Source organism: Hippopotamus amphibius, chromosome 12, assembly GCF_030028045.1.
Source record: "Hippopotamus amphibius kiboko isolate mHipAmp2 chromosome 12, mHipAmp2.hap2, whole genome shotgun sequence".
Taxonomy (NCBI): domain Eukaryota; kingdom Metazoa; phylum Chordata; class Mammalia; order Artiodactyla; family Hippopotamidae; genus Hippopotamus; species Hippopotamus amphibius.
In genome coordinates this window covers 83,374,505-83,399,366 of record NC_080197.1, presented here as the reverse complement: position 1 = coordinate 83,399,366, position 24,862 = coordinate 83,374,505, and the positions used below count along the sequence as shown (strand labels likewise).

Genomic DNA, 24,862 nt, shown 5'->3' with positions numbered 1-24,862 from the left:
TGGTCATGGGCTGATATAGGATGGGGGATGCCTAAGTACTCCGGGGAGGGATGGGACCTAGGCTGGCTAGGAAACCCGAGTCCTCTCCAGAGTGATGGGATGGGGGGGAGCAGAGGGTGGGGTAGAGAATGTTTGGGTCCTAGTTTGTTTCTCTGGCTCTGGAGCAGGGTGCCTGGGGGCTGGGTCTCAGAGGTGAAATGTGGGGTTGAAGTTGGACCCCAGGATGATCTCTGGCTGGGGTCTGAATGCCTAGGTCCTTAGGGAAGGTCTGAGGGAAAAGATTGAATCAATGGACCCAAAGAGGTGGAAATAGAAGCTTGCAACTGAGATCATTAGGGCAACCAGATGACGACAGAAGATCCAGAACTGAGACTCAACCTTGTAGAGATGACCTGGATTGGTGTGGGGACGTAAGCATCTATCCTGGGCATTCCCCACTAAGGTGAGCTTGGACTGAAGAGGACTGGTGGGGGGTCTTTGATGAGGTGGAGAGGAGGATGGAGGATAGGACAGAATGTGTGCGCTGGGGAGAACATCGGGGGGAGGCAGAGGACAGGACACCAGCTGTATTCTAAGGACTGACAGGATGTATTCTAAGGCAGGCAACTGGGACCACAGCACGAGGCTGGAGTCTGGGAGTCTGCGAGGTGTCTGGGAAAGATGCAGCTGCTGCAGCCTAGACCTGTTTGTACCTGCCCCAAGAGGGAGGGCAGCAGGAGGATTTCCCAGAATGCCAAGCAGCCAGCTTTGGGCCAACCCCAGCCAGAGGGAAAGGAGGTGTGACTAGGAACTAGAGCACTTGGGATTTGGGGAGGGTGGAGGCAGGGAGGAGGAGGCTGGTAGAAGGGTGGGGGGGACTGGCATCTTGGAACAGTCTAGGAAAGAGGAAGGGGACTGGAGACTGGCATTCCTGGGTTCTGCAGGGAATTTAGGACTATATGGCTAATTAAGGTACAGGAAGTTCAAGTTCCTGTTTCTGGGCCTCAGCAGTCTTTTGTCCTCACCCCACTGATCTGGTTTGAAAAAAAAGATCTGTTTCTGCACCTGCCAAGATGCTCCAGCTCAAGGGCAAGTGAATTCTGAGTTTGCTGATGCCTCGGTCTTGTTCTGATCCAGAGGCCCAGAGACCTCGGTGGACTGTGGCTTTGCTGCCCAAATCTGGCCTTGAGGGAGAAGGTAGGGTCTCTGAGCCCATCAGAGGAGGTCCTCTTGCTCCAGATCCCATCGGCCACCATGCTGTTCGAGCCTAGCATCACAAAGCCAGCTTCTCCCAGACTGTGTTAATCACCCCCTTGCCTCTTCCCAATCTTTCTCCTCCTGGGTGGACTCAGAGAACAAACCAGAGTCAGCATCAGGCGTGGCTGATCAGTGATAGAGACCCCTTTGCCCTCAGCCTTGTCTACTCTCCCACTCTGCCCTCCAGAGACCCTGAGTTAGGGACATCTCAGAAGAGGGGTTGCTTAGCTCACCAAGAGGAGGCAGCTGGCTAGAGGGTGGGGTGACCTTGCAGGCAGCTGGAGGGGGGCAGTGTGTGGGGTGAATTCATTATTGATGAGCCCTGCACCCCAGGCTACTAATGAGTCCAGGCCGGCTGCTCTAATTGATGTCAAGAAACGTGAGACCCCCAGATCAGCTTCCCGCCTGCCAGCTGCCTCTCCTGTGCCCCCTCCCCCTTCTGTGCCCCCAGCTGCTCTGTTCCCTTCCTGGGGCCTCCTTTCCATCTCCACTGACACAGATGAGGCTGGGACTCAGGCCTTCCCCCTACCCTTTGCCCCTCTGCATCACTCAGATCTCAAGATGGGAGGTAAACATGCTCTGGAGGGGCTGGGAGATTTGGAAGGGGAAACAGACCAGAGCCTGAGCATTACAGTTCAGGGACAGAGCGGTCGGTGCTGGATTACATCTGCAGCATTTCTGAGCCCAGGGATTCCTATCTTGTATTGTGCATCCTTGGGAGAGACCTTGTCACTCTCTGAGACTCAAAGGTACAGGCACTACACAGACACGCCCATGATACCAGCCTAATACACGCAGCCCACTTCCCCTCCTCATTTCCTCCTCATAATAGTGTAAGAAATCTCAGATTTGGCCCCTGGGGTTTGGCTGATGCCATTCCTACCCATCCCCCAAGAAGGGGAGCATGGGATTTCCTTCCTGGAGCATTCCCAGTGCCTTGCTATGCCACAGCTGTCACTCTTGGAAATACTGGGTGGCTCTTTGCCTCATCAGGTCTTGCCCTCCCTATCACTCCCTCTTCATTTATGGGTTCTGGGAAGAAGTTCCTGAGTTACAGAATTATCAAGAAGTCACAAGTTGGAGTGTGGGGCAGGCTTGGCGTCCCAGGAGAGATATTTTGAGATCATGCGGGCACTGGTAGGCAGGAGCCTGTTAATAAGAATAGCCCTGTTGATGGGGAAAGAAAGGTGAGGAGGACCTCATCTCCTCCCTTCCCCAAATTCCCATGAATTTGTGGCTATGCTGCCCTCTGGTGGCTGAACTCTGGTTTAGCAGGACACGAACATCTTTGCCTCTACCAATTCCATTAGAATTTCAGCACCCCTCTCCGTTCTCTTGCTGGATATTAGGACAGGCCTAGAGGGGACAGAGGACCTTTAGGGGTTCCCTCACTTTGATTTCTCTTCAAAGACCTGAACCCTATGCCGTGTTGGTTAAGAATGAGGGCTTTCCGTCAGGCAAGGCTGAATTTGAGTCTGTGACCTTGGGCAAGTTATATAACTTCTCTGGGCCTCAATTTCCCCATGTGTAAATGGGGTTAACTGTACCTACCCGACACATTTAATTTGATAGAAATCAAATGAGATAATGTATGTAAACGATTTAACATTCCCTCTAACCACCAGAATAGAATGGGCAATGAAAACAAAATAAAAATCCAACTGGCTTTCTTTTGATTTAGTTCTGTAGTCTTTTCTCTCAACCCATTTCATTATTCTGATTTAGGGACGCCCAGGTGAGTCTTCTGGACCATCTTCCCCCACCTTCAACTTGGACCTCCCCCTTTGTATTCTTCCCTAACCCTCAAACCCAAAGAGAAGGGATTCCTTTCCCTTCTCTCCTGGACGTGCTGGGACCAGATCTGGTGGGGCTGGGTGATGGGCAGAGGCGTCAAGCCCTTCTTTCACCCCTTCCATCATCTCTTTCACTTAAGAAAAGGCAACCCGAAAACTAGCTCCATGGTTCCTGGGGGTCATACTCCTGACTCCCAATGGAAAGAAGCAGCAAGAAACACAAACATGTCCTACCCACCAAGTGGTCCGGTTCCAGAAAAGGTCTGGAAAGAGTGGGGATAGGACAGATTCCAGCTCTGGTCAGTGGGGGCACCGGGCCGGGTTTATTGCACTTGCAACAGAGTTTAAATAAGTCCCGGGTGTCCGGGGCTGAGGTGAGGGGAGGGTTGGGCAGGGAGGAGGGGCAGCGTCAGTGCAGCTGGTGGGCAGAACCCAAATCCTGCAGGCCTGGGACAGTGGGCTCCCCCTTTCTCCAGGGGACCGGGAGGGCCTGTGTCCGGACAGGGTTAAGGTTCCAGATCTGTTGCCATCATGGCTCCTTCAGGGTCCTGGGCAATTCCTGACTTCTCCTGAGTCAGAGGTGGATTGGGCCTCCAGGCCCAGGTCTGGAGCAGGCTCAAATGTAGTCCTGGATCTGCCTAGTTAGGTTACCAACGTCTAAGTCTGGGTTCCAGATCAACCCCAGGCCCCAGGTTCGATCTGGCCTGGTAGAGTTCTGATTCCCCTTGGAGCTGGTTCTGGGCCAGCGTGGATCCTGGTGTGGGATCTGTCCTGAGCTGGGCCTGGGGCACCATCCACAGTTAGTGTTCTTTGTTGGCCCACCAGGGTGGGGGCTGTCCAGAGCTGCCATGTCTCGCTCCCCAGGTCCCAGGTTCTTAGCTGGGGGCTTCCTGTGGATCTCTGGCAAGGCTGAGGACAGATCTTTGCAGGCTGGAGCTGGACAGGAAGTCCTGGTGGCACGTCTGAGCTGGAGAACTGGGATTGAGTTCTCCAGGTCTGGTTCCAAGTTGTTTTCAGGAAACGCTCCAAAATGCAAAGGCTGCAGGTAGGCTGGGGCCTCTGTCCCTGGATCTGAGTTCCCCATCCATGAGGAGGGCATGTGTAAACGAGGGTCCTTCACAGTGCATGGGGGGAGGGGATCCCCAGCTCCTCTCCTCCCGGCTCTGGCCCTTCAAGTATGTCTCTGGGCTGGGGAGAGGAGCTTCTCCCTGGCCCTCAGCACCTTCAGGAAGTGCCCAGTCCCCTCCCTGTCAGTAGACTGAGGGTGGGGGGACTGGGTCTTTAGGATTGGGAGTCTGGGATCGGGAGAAGTCAGGCATCAGAGGTGGCTGGAGGCTTGAGCTGAGCTTTTTCCATGGCGGTGCCGTACGGGAGGGAGCGTTTGAAGAATCCAAGCTAATGAGGGTAAAAGGAGGGAGAGTTGAGTTACTCTGGTTCCCATTTCTCCACAGATCTTATCCCAAGAGGGGATGAAGATGACTCTAGTGCTTGCAATCTCCCCATCTTGCAAAAGTGGTCCAAATTCAGGCTATTAAGACTACCTCTCCAAGAGGTCCAGTGGGCCAGGAGGGCTAAGGTTGGGAGTGCTTTGGTGCCATAAAAATGCCCCCCGTTAAGCCAGGGATGGCAAATAGGTTTGAAGTCAAGTCCTAAGTCTCATTGCCCAGCAGTGGCTGCCTCTTGAGAAGGATCCTGAGGCTACTTCTAGGATATGATCAGTTAGTGATGGCTGTCATGGGTTTCTGGAGGAAGTGACAGCACCAATGCCACATACTGGCTGCTTGTGAGTAACATTGATTTTAAAAGTATAGGTGACCTTATCAGCTTGAGTCCAGAGAACTCTTTCTAAGCTAGTGGCTGTAGAATGAGAAAAGGATCCTAAGGGCAGTGTGCAGATGGGATGCATGTGGCCATGGAGAGGTGGGGGGATGTGGCTGGAGGACTGGTCTGGAGGCAGATGCTTGGGACTGTGCTGGGTCAAGGGCGGAACCTGGTGAAAGAGGGTAGGCTGTGGCTGACCTTGTAGAGGATGTAGATGAGCAGACCGAGGAGCAGGAGGCCGATGAGGATGGCCAGGATAATGATCCAGAGTGGGACGCCGTGGCTGCCTTCTGCCTTGATCCACTGCACGGCCGTGGCCACCTGGGGAGCAAGTCAGAAGAGGGCACTGAGAAGCCATTGGTTCTTCCCGCCCCACACTTGGCTCCTGCTTGCCACTGACCTAGACCCCGCTTCCCCTCCCATCTTGTGCTAACAGGATTCTGAACTTCAAAACTCTGAGTCCTAAAATCTGCATTACTGTCTTTTACTTTTGGGCCTTCACACCTGCTAATTCCCTCTCCCCAGAGAATATTCCTTTCCTGGCTGGTTAGCCTGGTAGATCCTATCTATTCTTCAGGTCTTGCTTAAACATCACTGCTTCCACGAAGCCTCTGCCAACTCTGCAAGCCTGCGTTCAGGTGTCCCTATGATGTGTTCCCACAAACATGATGGCACTTGTCACACCGTCTTCTCACTGCCTGGTCCATCTTGCTTATCATTGTACTCCCAGGGCCTAGCACAGTGCCTACGCAGATGTGCCTAGCACATAGTAGATGCTCGATCAATATTTGTTACCATAATCAGGCCAGCCCCCGTCGCACCCCAGTCCACTGCCAGGCCCAGCATTCTGTCTTCCTTGGCCCAGACCCCTGGCCCTGGACGCACCTGCAGTTCCTTTCGGGGAAGCTGCCGAGGCAGGATTCGGTAGGGCATCTTCAGGGCTTCATACACAGCTTCACACTGCAGGCTAAATGGCTGGTGCTCCTGCTGTAGGTGGGGGAAAGCTGTTCAGGGCAGCCTCTCTTGGCATCTAGAGGACATAGGGCTCCCCATGGTCTGGCTCTGGTTATGATTTCACTATTTTGGACTCATTCTCTCCTAAATTCTCTCTGCATTCCTTATATGAGATAATAAATGTGTAACTGAATAGTTATAACTGAATAACATATAATTAGATAACAGCATATTCAACAGAAAAAAATTTTTTTTGAATCATTAATATAGGGTTAAGCACCCAGAACAATGCCTGGCCCGTAGTGTTCGCTCAGTAAACAACTGCTCTTTACTGATCCTACATCGGCTTGCCTCTCCACGATGGATTCATCTTCCTTCTCTGCTTTTCTATCTATCTTCCTCTGCTCGGATGGTCTCCCTCCAGCCCTCCCTCCTCTGAATGGACCAGGAAAGGGAAGTCATCGGTCCCAGTGTGACCACCAGGTGGCGCCAAGGACCCAGCCCTGTCCAAACAAGGGTGAGGGAGGGAAGCCCGGCTGCCTGGGTCCCAGTTACCAAAGGGGGTGGCTAGGGCAGTGGGGAAAGCAGGGGTCAGTCCAGGCAGGCCCGAAGGTCAGGGGTCAGGATTGAGGTGAGGCTCCCTTACGTGCAGGAAGGTCTTGGCCCAGACGCGGAAATGCAGTTGCAGGCTTCGGCTTTCTTGCCTGTGGAGTGGCCCCAGCTCGCAGCGCAGCCGGAAACACTCAGCCTCTGGACATTTCTGGGAAGAAAACAGAGACTTGAACCCAGAGTTCTGCCCTTCTGGTGGCTCTGAGGATGCAAACAGGTACTCAACACTTGGTCCCAGACCTCATTCCCAGGAGGACTCACCAGGATCTGAGGCCCTGAAGAGGCAGAGCTCCGGCCTGGAGCATCCCTTCTTTGCAGCCGGTGGTGCTGGGAACTCTCTGGATCCAGCTGGAAGAGGAAAGAGACCGTTAGCTGCCTCTCTCACCTCATTACAGTGTCAGAGTCATTACGTTACAGTGTCTAAGCCTGCCTCTGGGGTCCAGAGCAGCTTTGACCTGGTCTTCCATCTATGCAACTGATCATGTCCTATGACAAGGTACCAAGCTCAGTGTTAAAATATGGAGACAAGTGAGACTCGGTCCTTGGAGTTCACAAGGAGGAGGTGTGTCGAGAAATAATTAGGGCCCTGGGATTTCCTTGGTGGTCCAGTGGCTGAGACTCTGTGCTCCCACTGCAGGAGGCTCAGGTTCAATCCCTGGTCAGGGAACTAGATCTCACATGCCACAGTGAAGATACCGTGTACCACAACTAAAGACCCGACGCAGCCAAATAAATAAATATTAAAAAAATAATAATAATTAGGGTCCCGTCCCTGCCTTGGGGCCTTTGCACTGGCTGTTCCCTCTGCTTGGAATGCTCTTTCTCGAGTCTTCACAAACAGGTTCATCCTTGTCTTTCATTCCTCACTTCACCTGTTCGCTTCTCAAGGTTTTCCCTGATGACTCAAACAGGCTCCTGGCCCCGCCCTGCCCCACTGTTAGCACTGTACTTTCATCACTTTTCAATATCTGTTCCTCTCACTCTCTCTTTTTAATTTTTAATGTGTATTACCCTCTAAGAAAACAAAAGCTCAGGACTTCCCTGGTGGCACAGTGGTTAAGAATCCGCCCGCCAATGCAGGTGGATGTGGGTTCAATCTCTGGTCTGGGAAGATTCCACATGCTGTGGAACAACCAAGCCTGTGAGCCACAACTACTGAGCCTGAGTGCCACAACTACTGAAGCCTGCGTGCCTGGAGCCCATGCTCTGCAACAAGAGAAGCCACCGCACTGAGAAGCCTGTGCACCACAACAAAGAGTAGCCCTCACTCACCACAGCTAGAGAAAGCCCGCATGCAGCAACAAAGGCCCAACACAGCCCATAAAAATAAATAAATAAATTTAAAACGTAAACTCAAACAAAACGTAAAGTTTTGTTCGGTGCGATATTTACTGAGCCTGTAACATGCTTCAGTGCATTGTTGTTTATGTGTAATCAAACTTTAAAACAGGCCCTGGGGCCCAGGGGAGTGGGTCTGAAGAAGGCTTTCCGGAGCCGGTGGCACTGAGCTGGGCCCTGGGAGTATGCCAGGGCAAGAAGTCAGGGAAGGATACTTCAGGCAGAAAGACAGAAGTGCAGCGCATCAAACAATCTTTTTCCCTCCCAGGGCCTCAAGGTGTCTGTGGGCCTTCTGACCCCTTTCCAGTGGCCTAACTCCTAGCTCTAGGAACGTCCTCATTGGCTCTTCCAGGCTCCTGGCAACCTTCCCCAACCACCTTTGACTTGGCCCCCCCACCCCCAGGCCAGTCTCCAGGCCCCTCACCTCCAGGCCCTGTGGGTTAGGGGGGTGACTGGTAGTGCAGTTGCTGAGTCCTGTGACCCTGGTCACGTAGAGGAGCTGCCGACCTTCCAGGGCCTGGGGACAGCTGAGCTCGAGCACGCCCCGGCTAATGGAGCTGGGCCCCAGATTGATGAGCTGAGGAGAGGAGGGCACAGTCATTGTGGGAAGGGAGGGAGGGATTCTGCCCTGATGAGACCTGGGTCCCAGTGGCCCACTCGTCCCTGCTGTGAGTCTCCTGTCTCAGGAACGAGGGAGGAAATCAACAGGCAGAGATGAAATCCTCTCCAGCCAACCCTCCTGGAGGTGGCTCCATCCTTTCCTCCTAAGTCACTCAACCGGCCAGCCTCTCACACTGATCCTGCCCAGGCCTTTCCCTCTCACTTCCCCCTCCCCGTCTCTTCCTCTTGGTCAGCAGGCCGGTCCCAGCTATCTGCCACTCATACTAGCTCCTCCTTCCCTGTCATTCATTCCAGCCCCGCCCTCCACTCCTGGTCACCGCCAGAGAGCCGGCCCTTCCTGCCGCCATCCCTCCTCACCTCATAGACGTGGTGGACAGCAGGGCCCGCGTCCCCCTCCTCCTGCAGCTGGTCTCGGGGATGCCAGTCGGTCATGGGGAATAGCACTGCCTCAGGCTTGGAGACGCTAAAGAGGAGGGCGGTTTAGAGGACAACGGAAGGGACCCCATCCCGTATGCATCCTTTCCTGGGAGTCCCTCTCCCCTCCCCGAGAGGCCCCATTTTGCCCAGGCACTGACCCGTTCAGGGAGACCTGGGCCTGAGCCTCCACTGAGAGCCGGAAGGAAACCACTTCGCTTTGCGAGTTGTTGAGGTTCTTGCTGTGGGATGGAGGAGACTCAGGTGGTGCTGGAGCCCAGCCAGGACGAATTTCACCTGCACCAGACTCCGCCCCCGCCCCGCCCTCCTCGGCTCCACCCCCACCCCCTCCCTACCTGAGTATCTGGAAGTCAAACTGGATGGTTTTCTTCGTGTCCCTGAGGTGAGGGACTGTGAACCGAAGGCCACCCCAGAGCTGTAGGACAGGTAGGGAGGACAAGGGGGCTGTTAGATTGGGCGTCTGCCACACCTCAATTACAGCCCTCCTTCCCTATCCCACAGCTCTGCTTGGGATGACCCAGTCACTTTCCCTCGGGTCCTCTCTCCTGTTCCAGACTTACACTGGCTCCCGCCTTCATGGGGTTGCCCAGGTCACACACCAGCAGGCGGCTCTGGTTCACGGCAAAGTAGTCACAGCTCAGGCTGGAGAAGTTCTGGAGGTGGGGTGGTTGCAGGTAAGGCTTTGGTGTCCCTCCAGCAGGGTCTCCTCCCAAGCCCCACCTAAGAGTCCCCTCTCACCCCTGGGTGTCTGACGAGTCCTGAGTACTCAGCCTCTGGAGGGGCCGTGACACGGAGCTCTGCCTCATAGGCGCCGCCCTCACCCACATTCTGGGCATGGAAAGTGAGGTTCAGAGAGTTCTTGTCACCCAGGTACACGTGATTCTGCTCCCTGGAGGGGACGCGCAAGGTCAGGGACACTGAAGAATTAATCCCCAAACCAGGACAAAGGGCCATAACGATAATAACGTAATAACAATAGACACCGTTTACTGAGTTCCAGCTCTATGGCAGGCACTAGGCTAGATGTTTTATGCAGATTATTTCATTGAATCCTTCCAAAAAGCCAAAGAGATAGATGCTATTATTCTCACTATACGGATGAAGAAGTTGCATAATTTCCCAAGGTCACACAACCAGCTAAAATATTCCTATTCTACCTTTCACGTGCCAGGTACTTCCAGGCCCCATGTGTCCTGCTAGGAGACCTTGGCATCTGGAACCCCGCAGCTTGACATCAGCCTTCACTTACCCAAACACTTCCAGCTGTAGGTCAGGCACACAGATATTGTCTTCTCCACAGTCCAGCAAGATCTGAGCCTGGGGAGCAGGGCAGCCTTGAGAGAGGGAGTTGCGACCCGCTCCTAGCGGTCAGCTCTCCACTCCAGGGCCCCCCGCCAGGGGCCTGGGCCCACCTTCTCCTGGCCATATCCCCACCCTGCTCTCACCTTGTCTTCTATGCGGCTCTTGCTCTGGTAGTGTAGGACTGGCCGGAGGCCGTGGCTGTCCACAGGGGCTTGGGGGTCCAGGGAGAAATTGAGGGCGATGTGAATCGGGGAGAGTTTGTCTCGAAACTCCGACTCGTTCTGGGTCCAGGGGAGAGGGTTCACAGAGTCAAGGGACACCGGGGACTTGGTGGCCCTGCTCCTTATCCTCTTACATCTCCCTTTGTCCATTCAGGACCCTCAAGAATTCAGATGTCCAAACTTGACCATGCTCATTGCTTCAGAGACAGCCTGGTTCCCAGCTCCTCCGACAGAAGGGGCCCCTTTCCCAGCTTCCCAAAGTCCCAGGGCCTTCACTGGAATCTCCCAGTCTCTTTTCCTTCAGGAGGAGCCCCCAGTTCTATGTGGCCACCCTCCCCAGGCCGGTCCATGCCCTGCCCTTGGACCCATACCCTGAGGTAGATCTTCATCTCTCTGCAATCCTCCCGAGCCCCGTTCTGAATGAGCAGGGTCTGGGTCAAGGTGGCCTGTCGGGAGGCCAGGAACAGCGCCCGCCGCACCCCACCCTTCTGCTTCTGCCAGTCCAGCTGGAGCTCCACGGTGAAGCCTGCAGCCGGGCACATGTGTTAAGGAGCATCTGCCCCTCCCTCCTAATCTAGCCAGAGACAAAAGAGGTCCCCAGGGCCCCAGCCCCTCCATCCCCTGTGCCAGTGCCTGAAAAGTTCAGGCCGTCTCCCTCACCGATGGAGTCAGGAACGTGTTTTCCAGATGCATTGAGGCAGAAGCTGAGGTTGATGCTGGAGGAGGACCAAAAGGAAAGCTGGTGTATCCAACTGGAACAGGCATCGTATTCTCTCCCTACCTCTCAGACAGACCCAGACTGGGACAGTCCCATTTGTCCCCTTCCAAAGACCTGGTCTCCCTCCCCACTTCCAGGCACAGATGCGGTACCCCCAGATGCCATCTATGCAGTCTCCTGGGCCCCCCACTCACCAAGCTACAGGGTTTCCCTCCAAGCTGCAGCTATGCTCCTCTGGGTTGAACATGGCAGGAAAGATGGTGAGGGAGGCGCTGGCAGACACGATGGGGCGACCCCTGCCAAGAGTGGACGTGTGATCAAAGAACTCAGACTCAGGAACCTGGGAGCAGTAAGCTGATGCCCAACCCCCAAGAAGCCAGTTTGTACACTTCCCCAAACTCAGCCCTGTGAGAAATCCCCCAGTTTCCACATCTCCCAGGCTGCCCCCTGCCCAAGTTCATACCTGTACACCACAGCCTTGTCTACACCAAAGGACCCCACAATCAGATCTGCAAGAAGTCAAGAAACCACCCCTTACAGGAAGCCAGGAATGAGAATCCTTCCCAACCCCTTCTAGTTGCATTGCTCAAGGAGGCCGAAGTGGGGGGGCAGCGCCACCTGGTGGCAGCATCCTAGAACTGCACCCAAGGGCTAGGGGTCTGTGACCAGGGAATTCTAAGGTGAAAGGGGCCTCTGGCACAACTCACCAGGGTATCCGTTGCCATCCAGGTCTCGGCCTCCTCGAAGGGCAGAGCCAAAGAAGTCCGGCGTGTGGCCAGCTGCCCACAGGGGCAGCAGAACCTGGGAAGGCTTAGAGGCCAGACCCCCTGGGCCCCCAGGGAATACAAACACCACTCCCTGCCGGTTCTCCCCACCAAAGGCGGCCCCAATAGCTACATCTGCAAGACACACAACATACACCAGTCAGCGGGCCAGGAATCCAGGAGTTCAAATCTCTACCACCAGACCCCGGGACCCGGGATCCTATCTTTCCCATCTGTCATTCCCAGTATTCTAATCTCTTCAAGCCCCAAGAGCTAGACATGGGGATTAAATCTCCACACCTCCTGGAGAAGTCACTGGGGGTCTTGGGAGTCTTATCTGACAGCCATCTCTCCCCAGATCTCTTCTGACTCAGGCCCCCGACTCATCCTCAGCATCTGGAGCCCATGGTGCTTACCATTGTAGCCATCCTGGTCCAGGTCTCCCAGGGGGGTCAGGGAGCTGCCGAATCGGCCAAACTCATCATGGCCAGTGAGGGTAAGGGTGGGCGTGGGCTCCATGCCCGCCAGGCGCTGCAGGTAGATGTAGACCCTGCCCACCTCCTGGGGCCGCCCGTCGGCTGTCCGCTCCATGAGCAGGGGCGCCCCTACCAGCAAGTCGTCCAGCCTGAGGGTAGGGGAAACCCAGGCATCCTGAGACCCTGCCTTGCCACCTCCCCTCCTCAATCCCAGTGCCAGGAAATCCCAGGCATCCTGGATCCTGGGCTTCTTCCCACCCAAGTGAGAGACCTGAGGTCTTCTGGTCTTTGGCTCTCAGCTCTCTCCTCGCCCCTGAGCCGAGGGAATGCAGGCAGGAGGAGGAGAATCCAGAGAAAAACTCTCCTTGCATTTTTCTGTGCCACCCCGACTCCTCGCCCCTGGATGTGGGGAGGGCACCACGCTGTGGCCCTTTCCCAGTACTCACCCGTCCCCATTGATGTCTGTGGCAGCCACCGCATAGCCAAAGTAGGAGGCCATCTGGGGAGGACAGAGGGGCAGCGGCGGGTCAGAACTAGGGCGTCAATCAACAAGAGCTATGGCGGCGGGGGAGTCAAGGACTCCAGGCAGCCTGAGAATCTGGGCTGAGCTTATTGGCTCAGGCCTGGCTGGCAGAGGGCCAAACTGGGTTGTGGAAAGGGTGTCCTCACCTGTTCCCCTGAGAAGTTGTAGAGGGACCGGATGTCTGAGCCATTAAGGATGGTGACCTGGGGATGAGGAGATACACCCACTGACACCAGACTCCCAGACCATCCCACGGAGGGCAAATGGGTCCAGGAAACTGAGGGGCAGGCATTCCTTGGAGATACAGACCACTTGTCCCATAATTCCCTTATTTGCTTTGCCTCACATTCCCGTCTCTATACTCGGTAGCTCCATCCCAGAGTGACTTCATTATTTTCCTCCATCACTCTCCAACTACTACTGACAGATTGCATACTTATCTGTCTGCTGTGCGTGTCTACCTGCTAGAATGTCAGATCAGTGAGGGCAGGAGTTTGTTTTGTTCTTTGCTTTCTCCCCAGAGCCTAAAGTAGTGCTTGGTGAGCAGCAGACACTCAATGGTTATTAGCTGAATGACTGAGGCCTCAACCCCCAGCCCTCCCAAACCACAAACACGCCTGTCTCCCCCACGTGCCCCCTTAGTGATGGGCCTTACAGGTTCCCCGAGTCTCTTTTCTCCTGTTCTCTTCCCCAGTCTTGCTGCTGTTCCTCTGGTGTGAACCCTCCCCCAGGAAGCTGGAGAGCCCCCCGGGCTCCCCCTGCCTCAGGCTCTCTGTTCCCCTCAGCCCCCTTCCTCCACGGCAGCGGGACGAATTGCCCTAGAGCCGGTCTTGGAGGGACACCGCTGGCTTGAAAATCCGTGATGGTTCCCTGTAGCCACCGCCCAGTCTCAGCTTCTTGGCTGGTCCTCTGAGGCCCTGGAGAATCTGGCCCCAACCTATCTGTTTTTGCGCAACCTCCTTGTAGTCTCCTCATCCTCAATCAGCCCGTGCTGAACTGGCCTGAATTTTCTTCCTTTCCTTCCACGCCTTTTCTCCTGCTCCTGCCTGGCATGTTCTTTTCCCTCATTGCCACTGATCTTTCATAGAACCTTTTCTGATCTGTTCCTGCCCTAGAAAGGAGGGTATTTCTTCCCCTAAACTGCTATGTGATCTTAATCACTTTTCTGAAATTTATCCTCGTGCAGAAAGAATGCTGACTTTGGAATAAGATAGATCTGGTTTTAAATCTCTATCCAGCCATGTGCTAATTGGGTGATCTTAAACAACTTACTTGGTCTCTTTGAGCCTCAGCTTTCCCACATGTAAAATGTGAAAATATCTCCCCTGATAAGCTTGTTGTGAAGACTAGAAATCATAAGTGGACAGTGCCCAGTGGACGGAGGGGTTTGTGAATACCATGGTATGTGTGTCTTATCTTACATACTTGATTAGAAGCACCTTACAAGATGGGGTATGATGTCTTATTCATCTTCCTATCTCTTACCTTGCCCTAATAAATGTTAGTAATTGAATGGACTCCTATGACATTCTTATCTATATGCTTTTTAAAGCACTCGCCATGGTCTAATAATATCAGCTACAGTTGTACACTGCCTAACAGTTCACTAAGTAGTTTCACGTGCATTATCTCACTTCATCCTTACAAGAGCCTTGTGAGGTCAGACCTATTATTATCCCATTATATAGAGAAGAATGAGGCCCAGAGAGGTGAAGCAGACTCAAGATTTTTATGGAATGAAGTGGGGTAGGAATAAATCATAGATTGATTCATCCAGAATAAGTGCCAGAACTTGAACACTGGTCTGACCCAAGAGCCCGTGTTCTGATCCACTTTTTGAACCCTTCCAAACTTCCATGCATGGTTCTTTGTGATTAGCTAGGGGAGGGGAGAGCAGTGGAGGGAGGGAGGGTCAAGCTGGGCCTTACATAACCATAGGTGAGGTTCCCTTTGGGCACGCCAGCAACGAAGTCTGTAAAGGGAAGAGAAAGTTGTAGGCTAAGGGCAGGGAAAGGGGAGTCAGACAAAAACGTAAGTGTCTCAGTCCCTGCGGCTCTGTGTCGTGGGTCTCCACCTGTCCCCTCCCTTCCCTTGGCCCCGGCCTGGGGACACACTCACCTTCGGTGTCATCACCACTGAATTCACCCACAGCCACAGAGTATCCTGGGGGATGGGAGGGGAGGGGGGAGTGGGTATTAGAATTCCTGCTTCAAGGACCCCTCTGCCCCGGCCCATCCTCAATCCCTTCCCCACCCCTACTGGGCCTTCATAGTCAGCCCACATATGACACATGGGGGGGGCGGGGCTGGGGGTTCCTGGGTGGGAGAAGGGAGGCAAGGGGTGAGCGAGGACAGGGGCCCCTGAGGTTCTCCCCCTGCATCTCCTGCCCCATTTGCTCACTTACCCAGGTAGCTGTCATCATAGATGGAACTGGCCTGGCGAGTCTGCAGCTGCCCCGGAACTGGGTTGATCAGGTACTCGGGGTAATAGGATTCTGCAATCTGCTCTTGGGTGGCGGACAGGATCTGGCCTGGGGAAGGGGATGAGGAGGGGATGGCCGGAGGAGGAGGTGGTAGGGATGGGGGGCGCTGGGGGCTGACTGGGTAGGATTTCAGAAGTCTGGTTCAAGAAGGGGAAGCTTGTGGAGGGTGGTGGGAGAGGATGGGTAAGTCTCAGGAAAGGGAGAGGGGAATTGCGACCGGGCAGAGGAGGGAAGGATGGTGATCTTGGGCTGGGAGGGGGATGAGAGGCCAGGTGTAGGAGACGGACGCAGGGATAGTGGAGGAAGGACCTACCTTGCCAGAAATAGCTCCCTGGTCCACCCAGGACCACACGCCCTGTCTGTGGTGGGGAAGGAGGTGAGTCTACATCTGGTCCTGATTCCCCTGCGTCCACCACCCATAGCCACTTTCCTCCCAGATCCCCCTCTCACCTTGGTGAGCTCAGCACTGAAGCCCCCTTGGCAGTAACCCTGTCCTGCTGCCCGGCTGAAATCTGCAAGGGGAGAAGGTGGTGGGAAGGAGCTCTGCACAGATGAGTCAGGCAGGAAAGAGCAGAGAGCTTGAGGGAGGTGTGGGGAGAGGGGGCCAGAGAAGGGACCTCTCTGGACCAGACAGTGAGCATCAAGGCTAACAGGGCGTGGGGGGCCATGGGGACTCACAGAGAAGGCAGATGTGGGACTTGGGCCCCCTCCTGCCCTACCTGAGCGGCAGGGCGCGTACTCCAGAATCCGGGTGAAGTTGTTTGTGGAGAGGTAGCAGGTGCCCACGGGATCGCTCTGTGGCTCCTTCTCAGTGCGCCAGCTGTAGAGGGGAGCACAGGCCTGGGAGGGCCCAGGAGGAGGGGGCTCCAGGTTTAGTTCAACAGGGCCTCTCCTCCCTCCCTCCTGTCCACTGTGCTGCACTGCCCCAAACCACTGCGCCTCCTGCCCACCACGCCACCCAGCCTGCTGGGTCCTCACCAAGATGGAGGAGCCGTGGGCTCGCACGGTCGCTCCGAACCACTGCAGGGACTTGTACTCCACAGGCTCCTCTCCGTCTTGGCTGGACGGCGAGGACTCCAGGATCCGAGAGCCTTGAGGAAGTGACAAAAGGCCGTCATGCCAGCTGCGGGCAGCTGAGCCCTAGAGCACCCCCTCCCACCAGCCTGGGGGCACCCAAGCACTTGCAAGCCCTGAGCGCATGAGTCATGGGAGGGGAAGAGGGGTAGGGTCCTTACAGTCTGCTTGGTGTAGCCTGACTCAGCTTCCCCTGCACAGGTATACACACGCCCATGTGCACACGTGTGCACACACACAGGACCTGGGGTTTCTAGAGTTGCATTCCCTTGGTCCACCTGCCTCCTCACCCAGCAGGAACAAGAACACATGGTGAGGTGGGAAGAATAGCTATTTCCTGAGAAGGCAACCCTCTGGCTGCACGTCTCCGTCTAGATCTGGGCCTGCGTCTCTAGCAGCACCTGTTCTATGTCCTTGACTTTTCTCACATCTCTGCCCCCTGTGTGTGTGTGTGTGTGTGTGTGTGTGTGCGCGCGCGCGCGCGTATCTGTCTGTCTGTCTCTATCCTGCCAAGCCCTTTCTGCCCTCTATAGAACAGCCTTTCTTATTCCTCAGCTTCTCATCTGTCTTTCAGATTAAAAAAATAAACAAAAAACAGTCGGTTTTGTGCTCTGACACCGCCCCTCCCCAATGTCTCCATATTTTGATGCTCTCCTCTTTTGCCCCTCACCCCAGTTTATCTCTGGAACCAGACTGCTCAAGTTCATGTCCTCGCTCCACCTTTTACTAGCTGTGTGACCTTAGACAACCTATAAAACGGAGATAATAATACCTCACGCCCGTCATTGAAAGGATTAAGTGCGTTAATATATGTAAAGTGCTTACAACAGTGCCCAGTATACAGCAAGTGCTCTTGAAGTGTTTGCTGTTATAATTGTTTCTCAGCCTGTCTCCCTCGTCCAACTCGGCATCTACTCCTGACCTTAGGCTCCTTCAGGGCGGTGGCTTAATCATGTTTCAATCCCCTGAAGCACCAGCACTGAGCCTGGCAAGCATTATCACTTAGTCAGTGCTTAGTTAAATGAATCGAACAGGCTCTGTGACTCTTCTGTCTTTGTCTGTGTTACTGCCCTGGCCTCCCTGAGTTGTGGGTGATTCAGGGAAAATGAGAGCCACATGTTTCTGAATCATGCCCGCCCTCATTTGGGCTGGGCTGGACTGGGAACGTGGTGTGAGTGCCACGGGGAGCCGCTGCACCGCTGCACGGAGCTGGAGCCCCAGAGCACGTGGCCCTTGGAACTGGTCAGGCTCCGCCCCTCGCTGCAGACCCCGCCCGGGCCCCGCCCTCTAGCTTCAGCCCCACCCCTTAGTCCCTCTCTGAACCTCCCCGACCTACGAAGAGGGTTACCTTTGCTGTCAAATTCAATGGGGGTGCACTGAGCCGGGCTGGTTCCCCAGGGACAGAGGTAGACGGCACCGCCCTGCAGCACTCCCGGCTGGCTGGTGTTAGCCTTGGGCGCTCCCACCAGCACGCTGACCCTGCGGAGGGGAAAGGAGAGGCAGTTCAGCGCGGCTCCTAACTCTTCTCCAGTCTCCCCAGGCGGGAAGGACCCAGGCCTCCGGGCCAGGGGCGAGGTGGGCGTGGGGTAGATGCCCCCTGGGTTGTATTTATAGCTCAGAAGATGCCACGGATGCCAGAGGCACAGGCTGGAGTCAGGCGGTCCCCATGTGCCGCTGTCACTAACACAGCCCCTCCCCCCCACCTCCCCTAGTCATTAGAAGGAGGAACCAGAGTCCGTTCTGGGAAGGGGCCGGGGCCAGAGGGCTTGGACCCCAGCTTCTCTATGTCCCCTATGGACCTGCCAAGACTGGAGGTGCAGCCCTGGAACCCCAGGGTCCTCTTACCTAGCCTGTACCCTTTCTTCTCAAGCCAAAGCCCTCCTCTGGGCAGGACCCAGGCGTCCGGCTGCCCGGCTGCCCAGCCCTGGGGCGTGTAGGAGGAAAATGTGAGTCTTGGAAATCAGGCAGTAGAAGTGGAGAGAGGAGCTGCAGGATGGTGAAAACAGATTGTTCTCCTGGGCTTGGGCCTGCCCTCACCCTGGGCTCTGGTGGGAACTCCCCATCCTGGCTGGGTCTCTGTCTCAGCCTCTAAACCCGTTTCCCACACACCATCCCTCGGAGTCTGAATTCAGATCCTGCTCTAGGGTCTTAGTTTTGGACATGGTGCCTCATTCTCCCTGAGATGATGAGAAGGTTGCCTTTGCTGGGAGTCCTGGGTAACAAGGTGGTGATGGCTAAGGTCCTGGGTAATTTTCCTGCCTCTGGCTCTGCCTCTATCATTCCTGGGTCCCTTGCCTCCAAGGCCTCTGTGCAGCTGTCAGCCCTCTGGGCTTTCTTCTCCAGTCTCCCATGAGGACTGCATCTGGCAGCCGGGGCAACTGAATCAGCATCCCTGCCAGTCTTGGCCTCTGCCCTACGCCCATATCTGCCTCTGGCACTGCTTCTCCATCTGTCCCTCTGCCCCATGACTGCTTGCTCTCTTGATTTTGGTTTTAGGGCTCCCTCTCTCTCTCATCTCAGATCTTGGGCTTCTCCATCTCTGTTGGTTTCTGGCCCCTTTCAGCTTTCAGCACTCCCAACACCCACCCTTTTCCAGATATTTGGATCCCTTTCTTATAGAAGTCCCCAAGTCAGGGATTATGGTAGAGGTCACAAAAGTGGGTGTGTGTGTGACAGGGGGACAGGACGGGTGACGACAACAGATACACTAAGTAGGGGAGGGGTGAGGGGGTGTGGCCCAAGAGGAATAGGAATGGGAGGCATTAGAGGGAGCAGCTCCAAGGGACTGAGTGGGGAGCGAGGGTGGTCTAGCGGGGCTGGAGGATGAGGACAGAGGAGGGAGACGGCAGGGTCTAGAGGAACAGGAGGGCAGGCCTGGAGGGAGAGTTCCTGGAGTGATGGGGGGTGGGGTGCCAGCCTCCGTTACCCTGGGGACAGGAAATGTTTACTGCCTGTGGCTTCCTGTCTGTTTCCAGCCTCTCACTTCTCCGTTTGTCTCCCACCCACCCGCCTGCTGGGCCCCACCCCTCTCACTCAGGCAGTACATTCAGTTGGGGGGTGGGAGCTGGCTACTCGGAGGCACAGTGACCTGGTTGGCTGCCAGGCCTAGTAGGGGAGGTTGGTGATGGGGAGAGATTGCATTGCCCCAGGGCTGGGGGAGGAGAGAGGGGTGCAACCCTCTGTAGCAGAGGCAGCCCCAGAAAACAGCAGTGGTACAGGAGTTCTGGGTCAGGCACTAGCTCAGTGTGGACTTCGGAATACCCTTTTCCTCTTCCTCTGGGTGAAGAGGTCGAACAGGTTATCTCAGAGTCTTCCGGAGCTCCCATGCTCTTCCGGGAGAGCACAGGGCCTCAGCCAAGGGATCCTGCTTCCACCCCGAATTTTCCCACCTTCCCTGGTGCGGGGGGGGGGTGGGGGGGGGTGAGGGGGAAGCTGAGGCTGAGTGCTCCTGGGATGGCCTGAAGAAGAAGCTTGGAATTTGGCAGGGTGGCAAGGTGAGAGAGAGGCCTTACAAGGCTCATAAAGCCCACAGGCTCGTGGGCCAGGAGCATATGCTGTGGCTGCGTGGAGGTTCAGGAGAGCTGCGCGCAGGCGAGGGACACAGATCCTGACCCAGACCTGCCCTGCGCCGCCCGTGGCTCATACCTGAGGAAGCAGGGGCCCCTCCTTCTCAGCCCCTCCAAGTCAGTCCAGTAAATACTGCCCTCCCCCACGTGCCAGGCGAGGCACTTGCTGTCAGGAGTGGCACATCACACAGCTCCCCCTCATTCTCCCACTCCTGCTTCCTGCTTCTTAAATGCTGCAGCAATTGAGTCCTACTAGGGATCCAAGAAAGTAACAATGGAGGGTCCTTGGGCTATTTTCAATATTTCAGAAAGCCTAACGGAAATCATGCATTTACCTGATAAGGCGACCCAGGCTAATTAAAACCTCAAGTGTATTTGCTTTGGGCTGGAATTATATCAACTCTTGTGGGGAACCTGGTTATCTCATATTGACCAGAAGCTCTGATTGGCAGCTACAGATGTCTTCTTGTTCTAACTTTTGGTTGATAAAAAAACAGGAAAAAGGAATTAATTATTCCTTCCTCAATACAGCTTGGCAGACAAACTCTTCCAAGATATAGAGACCAAGGGAAGAAATAATTGCCATAATTTATTTTGAAGCCTCAGAACTCCAATATTCTAGCGTTGGTTCTTGGAGACACAGGCTGCCCCAGCGGGAAGACACTGTGGTTTGAAGACCTTCTTGCAGATGCCTCAGGGCTTCCACACGGAGTAAGCAGAGGCCCGTTTGGTCCTGACATTCCTCTCCATCTTCTTTTACAGCAACCTTTTTTCTCTGTTTTATATAGAATGCCCTGGTAAGATATCATTTGAATTAAAAGAAAGAAAGAAAGAGAGAGAGAGAGAGAGAGGGGGGAAGGAAGGAAGGAAGGAAAGAAGGAAATAAAAACTTCAACAAAAAGTACTGCTGAGCAGGGACTTCCCTGGTGGTCCAGTGGTTAAGAATCCACCTTCCAACTCATGGGACGTAGGTTCGATCCCTGGACAGGGAACTAAGATCCCACATGCTGAGGGGCAACTAAGCCCGTGTGCCACAACTAGAGAGAAGCCAGCATGCAGCAACCAAGATCCAATGCAGCCCAAAAATAAATACATAAATAAAAACAAATGCTGCTGACCTAGTCCCATGTCCTCATTGTATGGTTGGGGAAACTAAGTCCCAGAGAAATTGTCACATGTCCAGGGTCACTCAGAATCCTTCCCACCATAAGAGCCAGAAACCAGGAATCCTGATACCTAGGCCAGAGTTCTGGTAAACCCTGTTGCCAATTTGTCCCCTCCTCTCCTCTCCGCTATCTTCCCAGCCAGGCTTCTGATTAACCAAGTTCCTGTTCAATACATGGTTACTGTTTGACTCTGCCAACCTGACAAGGTCGGGGGTGGAGAGTCGCAAGCGGACCTGACCCAGCTCCTGCAGGTCCTACGCAGCCCTGGCCAGGCCAGAGGAGACACCTGGTTCTGGGTCCGCTAGTGTATTCTCAAGGGAAATGCCTGGCTGGCTGTGAAGGAAGAGTTGCCTCCACTTGTGGCAGTTACACAAGGGGCTAAGGAGCTGGGCTAAGGCTGGTGTGCCTTTCAAGCGCATACCTTGGGCCAAGTCGCTTCCCCTCTCTGAGACTTGAATTCTCTACCTATAAAATGATGGGTTGCCCTTGAATGGTCCCTAAACAAAACTTTAGTTCTAAACTTCTAGGACTCCTGAAGCCTCAGTTCCTATATATATATATGTATATATATATATATATGCATATAAAATGGGTGAAATAATGCTTCATCTGTCTAAGGCAAGGATTTTTGTAATGATCCAACAGAAAAATTGATATGAAAGTGTTAAAGAACATGAGGGACTATTATCACTATCATTGCTATAGGCAAATATTAAAAGCAAGTAAGAAATGGTGAAAAGCTTAGACAAAGAACTAGGTGGTGACCAGGGAGAAGAGAACCAGAAACAGAAAATAGCTACCTCATAAAAGTTGTGCCTCCCATGTACTGATCGCCCTCTATGGACCAGATGCCTTTTATATATATTGTCTCATCTGGTCCTCCAAACAGCCTCATAAGTTAGGTGTCTGATTTTCATGAGAAGACCAGGCTCCAAGATTTAAGTCTTAAGTAACTCACCCCAGGTTACACAAAGAACAAGTAAGTGGTGGGGCCTGGACCCACACCCAGCTGGGCCTGACTTAAAGCCTGGCCCTTTCCTACCTGGTAATCTCTCTAGTGCTTACGCTGCCCTCTGATGCTGTTTCAATTTCCACCGTGAGAGGTGATGAAGGGGGCCAAGAACACTGGCCCCCCAGGTGAGGGGCTATGTTTATCCCCTGCAGGGAGGAAGGGTTGAAGGCCCAGCTGTGGTGGGGAGGGAGGTCACCAGGGAGGTGGAATGTTCTGAGTCCTATTCTAAGAGTGCTTTGTATAGAGAAAATGAGAGGGGGAGGTGTGCAAGCTGGACACCTGGGTTCTCTTGGGAGGAGAGATGAGCAGAAGAGGAGGGGGAGGGGATAAGAATGCTAGGTCCTGCTTTAGAAAAGGGCTTTTGGGACTGCAGGATCAGGCCAGGGGCCAGACAGACACCCAGGGAACGGGGAGTGTGTGCAAGTCCAGATGTTTCAGAGGAGTGTTTTAAAAGGGAGATGACACTCTTGTTAGGTGGGGGTGGGGTAAGAAGAAGGTTAAGAGCCAGATAACTGGATACCCTGATGTAGGGGAGGATACCATCCCCTCCCTCCCTCTTCTCTACTCCATTAGGGTTGTGGTAAGCAGTTTGAGGGGGCCTGGGGGAGGCCAGGCCTGGCAGAGGCTCCAGGCCAGGGTGATGCAATGGGGTTTGGGCAGGAGGCCAGGGGGGGTGGGGTGGGGGTTGGGTGGGGACCTTCAATAGCCCAGAACCAACAGCTGGGGCCTAACCATCTTTCTTTTTCGCATCCTGAAGTCCTCCAGACAAAGGAGAAATTTGCCCCCATACCCCAACTGAATTACCTAGATTAACTTCTTTTCTCCAAAAATTAAAGGTAATGAGTAGAGATCAGCTAACTGTATCATGTGTAAAAGCAGCTCAACTCTGACAGAGGTCCTATCAAACCTGGATACTGGGGGTTGCGGTGGTGGTGGTGGTGGTGATGGGGAGCAGTGGCAAGCTCAGAGCCCAGAGATGTAGAAAGAGGATTCCTCCAGGCATCTGGCACCTGGAAGTCCCAGGAGCAGCTTCCTTCCCCTTAATCTGCGCCCCCCCCCCCCCCCCCGCCCCACATTTAAACAAACTCCCTTGTTCTACTGTTGCCTAGCTCGTTTCTGCAAGCCTGTGGGCCCCCCATTTTCCTGGCACACAGGGTCCGGTCTGCTCGTCACCCTGCTGAGCTGGGGATGGGGATCCCCCTTTGAGGCTTCCCCGGTCTCTGAGGTCCTGCGTTCTGACACTCTTGGTCCCTGCGAGCCCGCGTCTCCCCAGCTTCCGACCCCAGCCCTAGATGTCCCGGTCTCAGTTCAGCTCCAGCCGACAGGCTACAGGAAATCAGCTTTTCTCTTCCTCCCAAGAGCTGGAGGAAGAGGGAAACTGCCCACCCCTCTTCACGCGCGCACACACACCCCTCCCGACACATCCGAGCACCCGCCCTTGGCAGAGCCAGCCCCCAGCCCCAGCGCCCCCAGGACCAGGATCCCAGGACTCTTCCCAACTTCCAGGATCCCCTCGTATGAACAGAGATTGGGGGTGGCGGGCGGAGTAGGAGACGGAGGAGAAAGGGGAGGGAGCCGCCGTCGCCCTCCCGGGTCTTTCCTAGTCTGAGTTGAGGGGGGAGGGGAGGGTGAGGCTGGCCCCCATTTAACCTCCGGACCCCTTCAGCCTCCTACTCACTTCTTACTACACACAGCTCATTCTGCTCCGACCCGTTCTCTCTCCGCACAATGGCCCTCAGGGGTCCCGGCGTTCCCCAGTGGTCCAAAAAGCCCCTCCTGGCCTCGGCGCCCCCGCTCCGTCCCCATCCGCCTCCCGTCCCGGCAGCTGGCGGATATCAACCAGAGACCCTCTGCTCTCGATTCCCGCGCGCTCCTCTCTCTTGGCCCCAAGACCCCTGCCCAGACTTCTCCAGCTTGCAGCTTCGTGTCCTCTCCCCATCCCACACATGTCTCCCTGCTGATCGCTCTCAAACTCCTGGCCCCCCTCCACGCCTGCCACTGTCCCTTCCCTACTGCATCGCGGCCCCCCAACTCTAGCGAGGGCCCCCCACTCCAGCCCTAGTCCTTCCAAACTCCGCCTCAACTCAAGCCTCGGTCCCCTCCAGACTCCAGCCGCGCCCCCAGTCTCCAGGCGCGCGCCCCCGCCCCCCGCCAGCCCGCCGCCAACCCTCCTCGACTCACCCGTCCGTCCCCGGCCGGTAAAACTCCACCGAGAAGCCGAAGAAGGAGCCCGGGGGCCCAGAGAGCACTGCTGGGGCCTCCGCGTCTAAGTTGAAGCCCCCGACCCCGGGCGGCGGCGGCGGCAGCAGCAGCAGCCACAGCAGCGGTGGCAGCAGCCGGGGTCGGCGCCGGGGGCCCCAGCGCAGCTGCACCGCGTGGAGCGGGGACCCTCGCGTCCGGCTCCCCATAGCGCCCGCTCTTCCCCGTCCTGGGGCCACCGACCCGGAGCCGCTTCCTAAACCTCCCAGAGGCGAATGACTCAACGCGGGGAGGAGTTTGCCGAACTCCCGGCCAAGCCCTCCCCCCGCCTGCCGGGGGGGCGGGCGGGGGGGCATTCCTGGGTCCCTGGAAGGCTGAGCCCGCGCCCCCCACCCCGAAGGGGCGTGGGGGGGCCGCACCTTTCCACTTCCCTCGCCCCAGCCCCAGCTGGAGGCCGGTTGTCTGCACTGGGTCAGACTGGGCGGGTTTGGGCTCTTCCCCCTCCTTCTCTCTGCTTCCCCCTCCTTCCTCCCGCCTCCTTTCCAGATGTAC

At 55.3% G+C, this 24,862-nt stretch overlaps 1 protein-coding gene across 2 annotated transcripts; it reads right to left on the bottom strand.

Moving 5' to 3' along the window:
* Positions 1-3,329: 3,329 nt before the first annotated feature.
* On the bottom strand, positions 3,330-24,769 carry ITGA5 (integrin subunit alpha 5). Of its 2 annotated transcripts, none has more exons than XM_057703212.1 (30): positions 24,293-24,769; positions 17,716-17,846; positions 16,272-16,384; positions 16,013-16,133; positions 15,744-15,805; positions 15,607-15,652; positions 15,216-15,341; positions 14,930-14,974; positions 14,740-14,783; positions 12,958-13,014; positions 12,735-12,787; positions 12,229-12,437; positions 11,756-11,947; positions 11,512-11,557; positions 11,243-11,344; positions 10,991-11,046; positions 10,702-10,856; positions 10,253-10,390; positions 10,057-10,124; positions 9,546-9,696; positions 9,368-9,460; positions 9,143-9,222; positions 8,948-9,028; positions 8,730-8,835; positions 8,176-8,328; positions 6,675-6,761; positions 6,451-6,564; positions 5,736-5,837; positions 5,049-5,171; positions 3,330-4,424 (listed from the first exon to the last, which is right to left on the bottom strand). In XM_057703212.1, the coding sequence occupies exons 1-30, from the start codon at positions 24,664-24,666 to the stop codon at positions 4,341-4,343; spliced, it is 3,312 nt and encodes a 1,103-aa protein (XP_057559195.1). In that variant the 5' UTR covers positions 24,667-24,769; the 3' UTR covers positions 3,330-4,340. The 2 variants fall into 2 exon arrangements, with proteins under 2 accessions (XP_057559195.1, XP_057559196.1); XM_057703213.1 differs by having other exon boundaries at positions 5,736-5,834.
* Between the last annotated feature and the right edge of the window lie 93 nt (positions 24,770-24,862).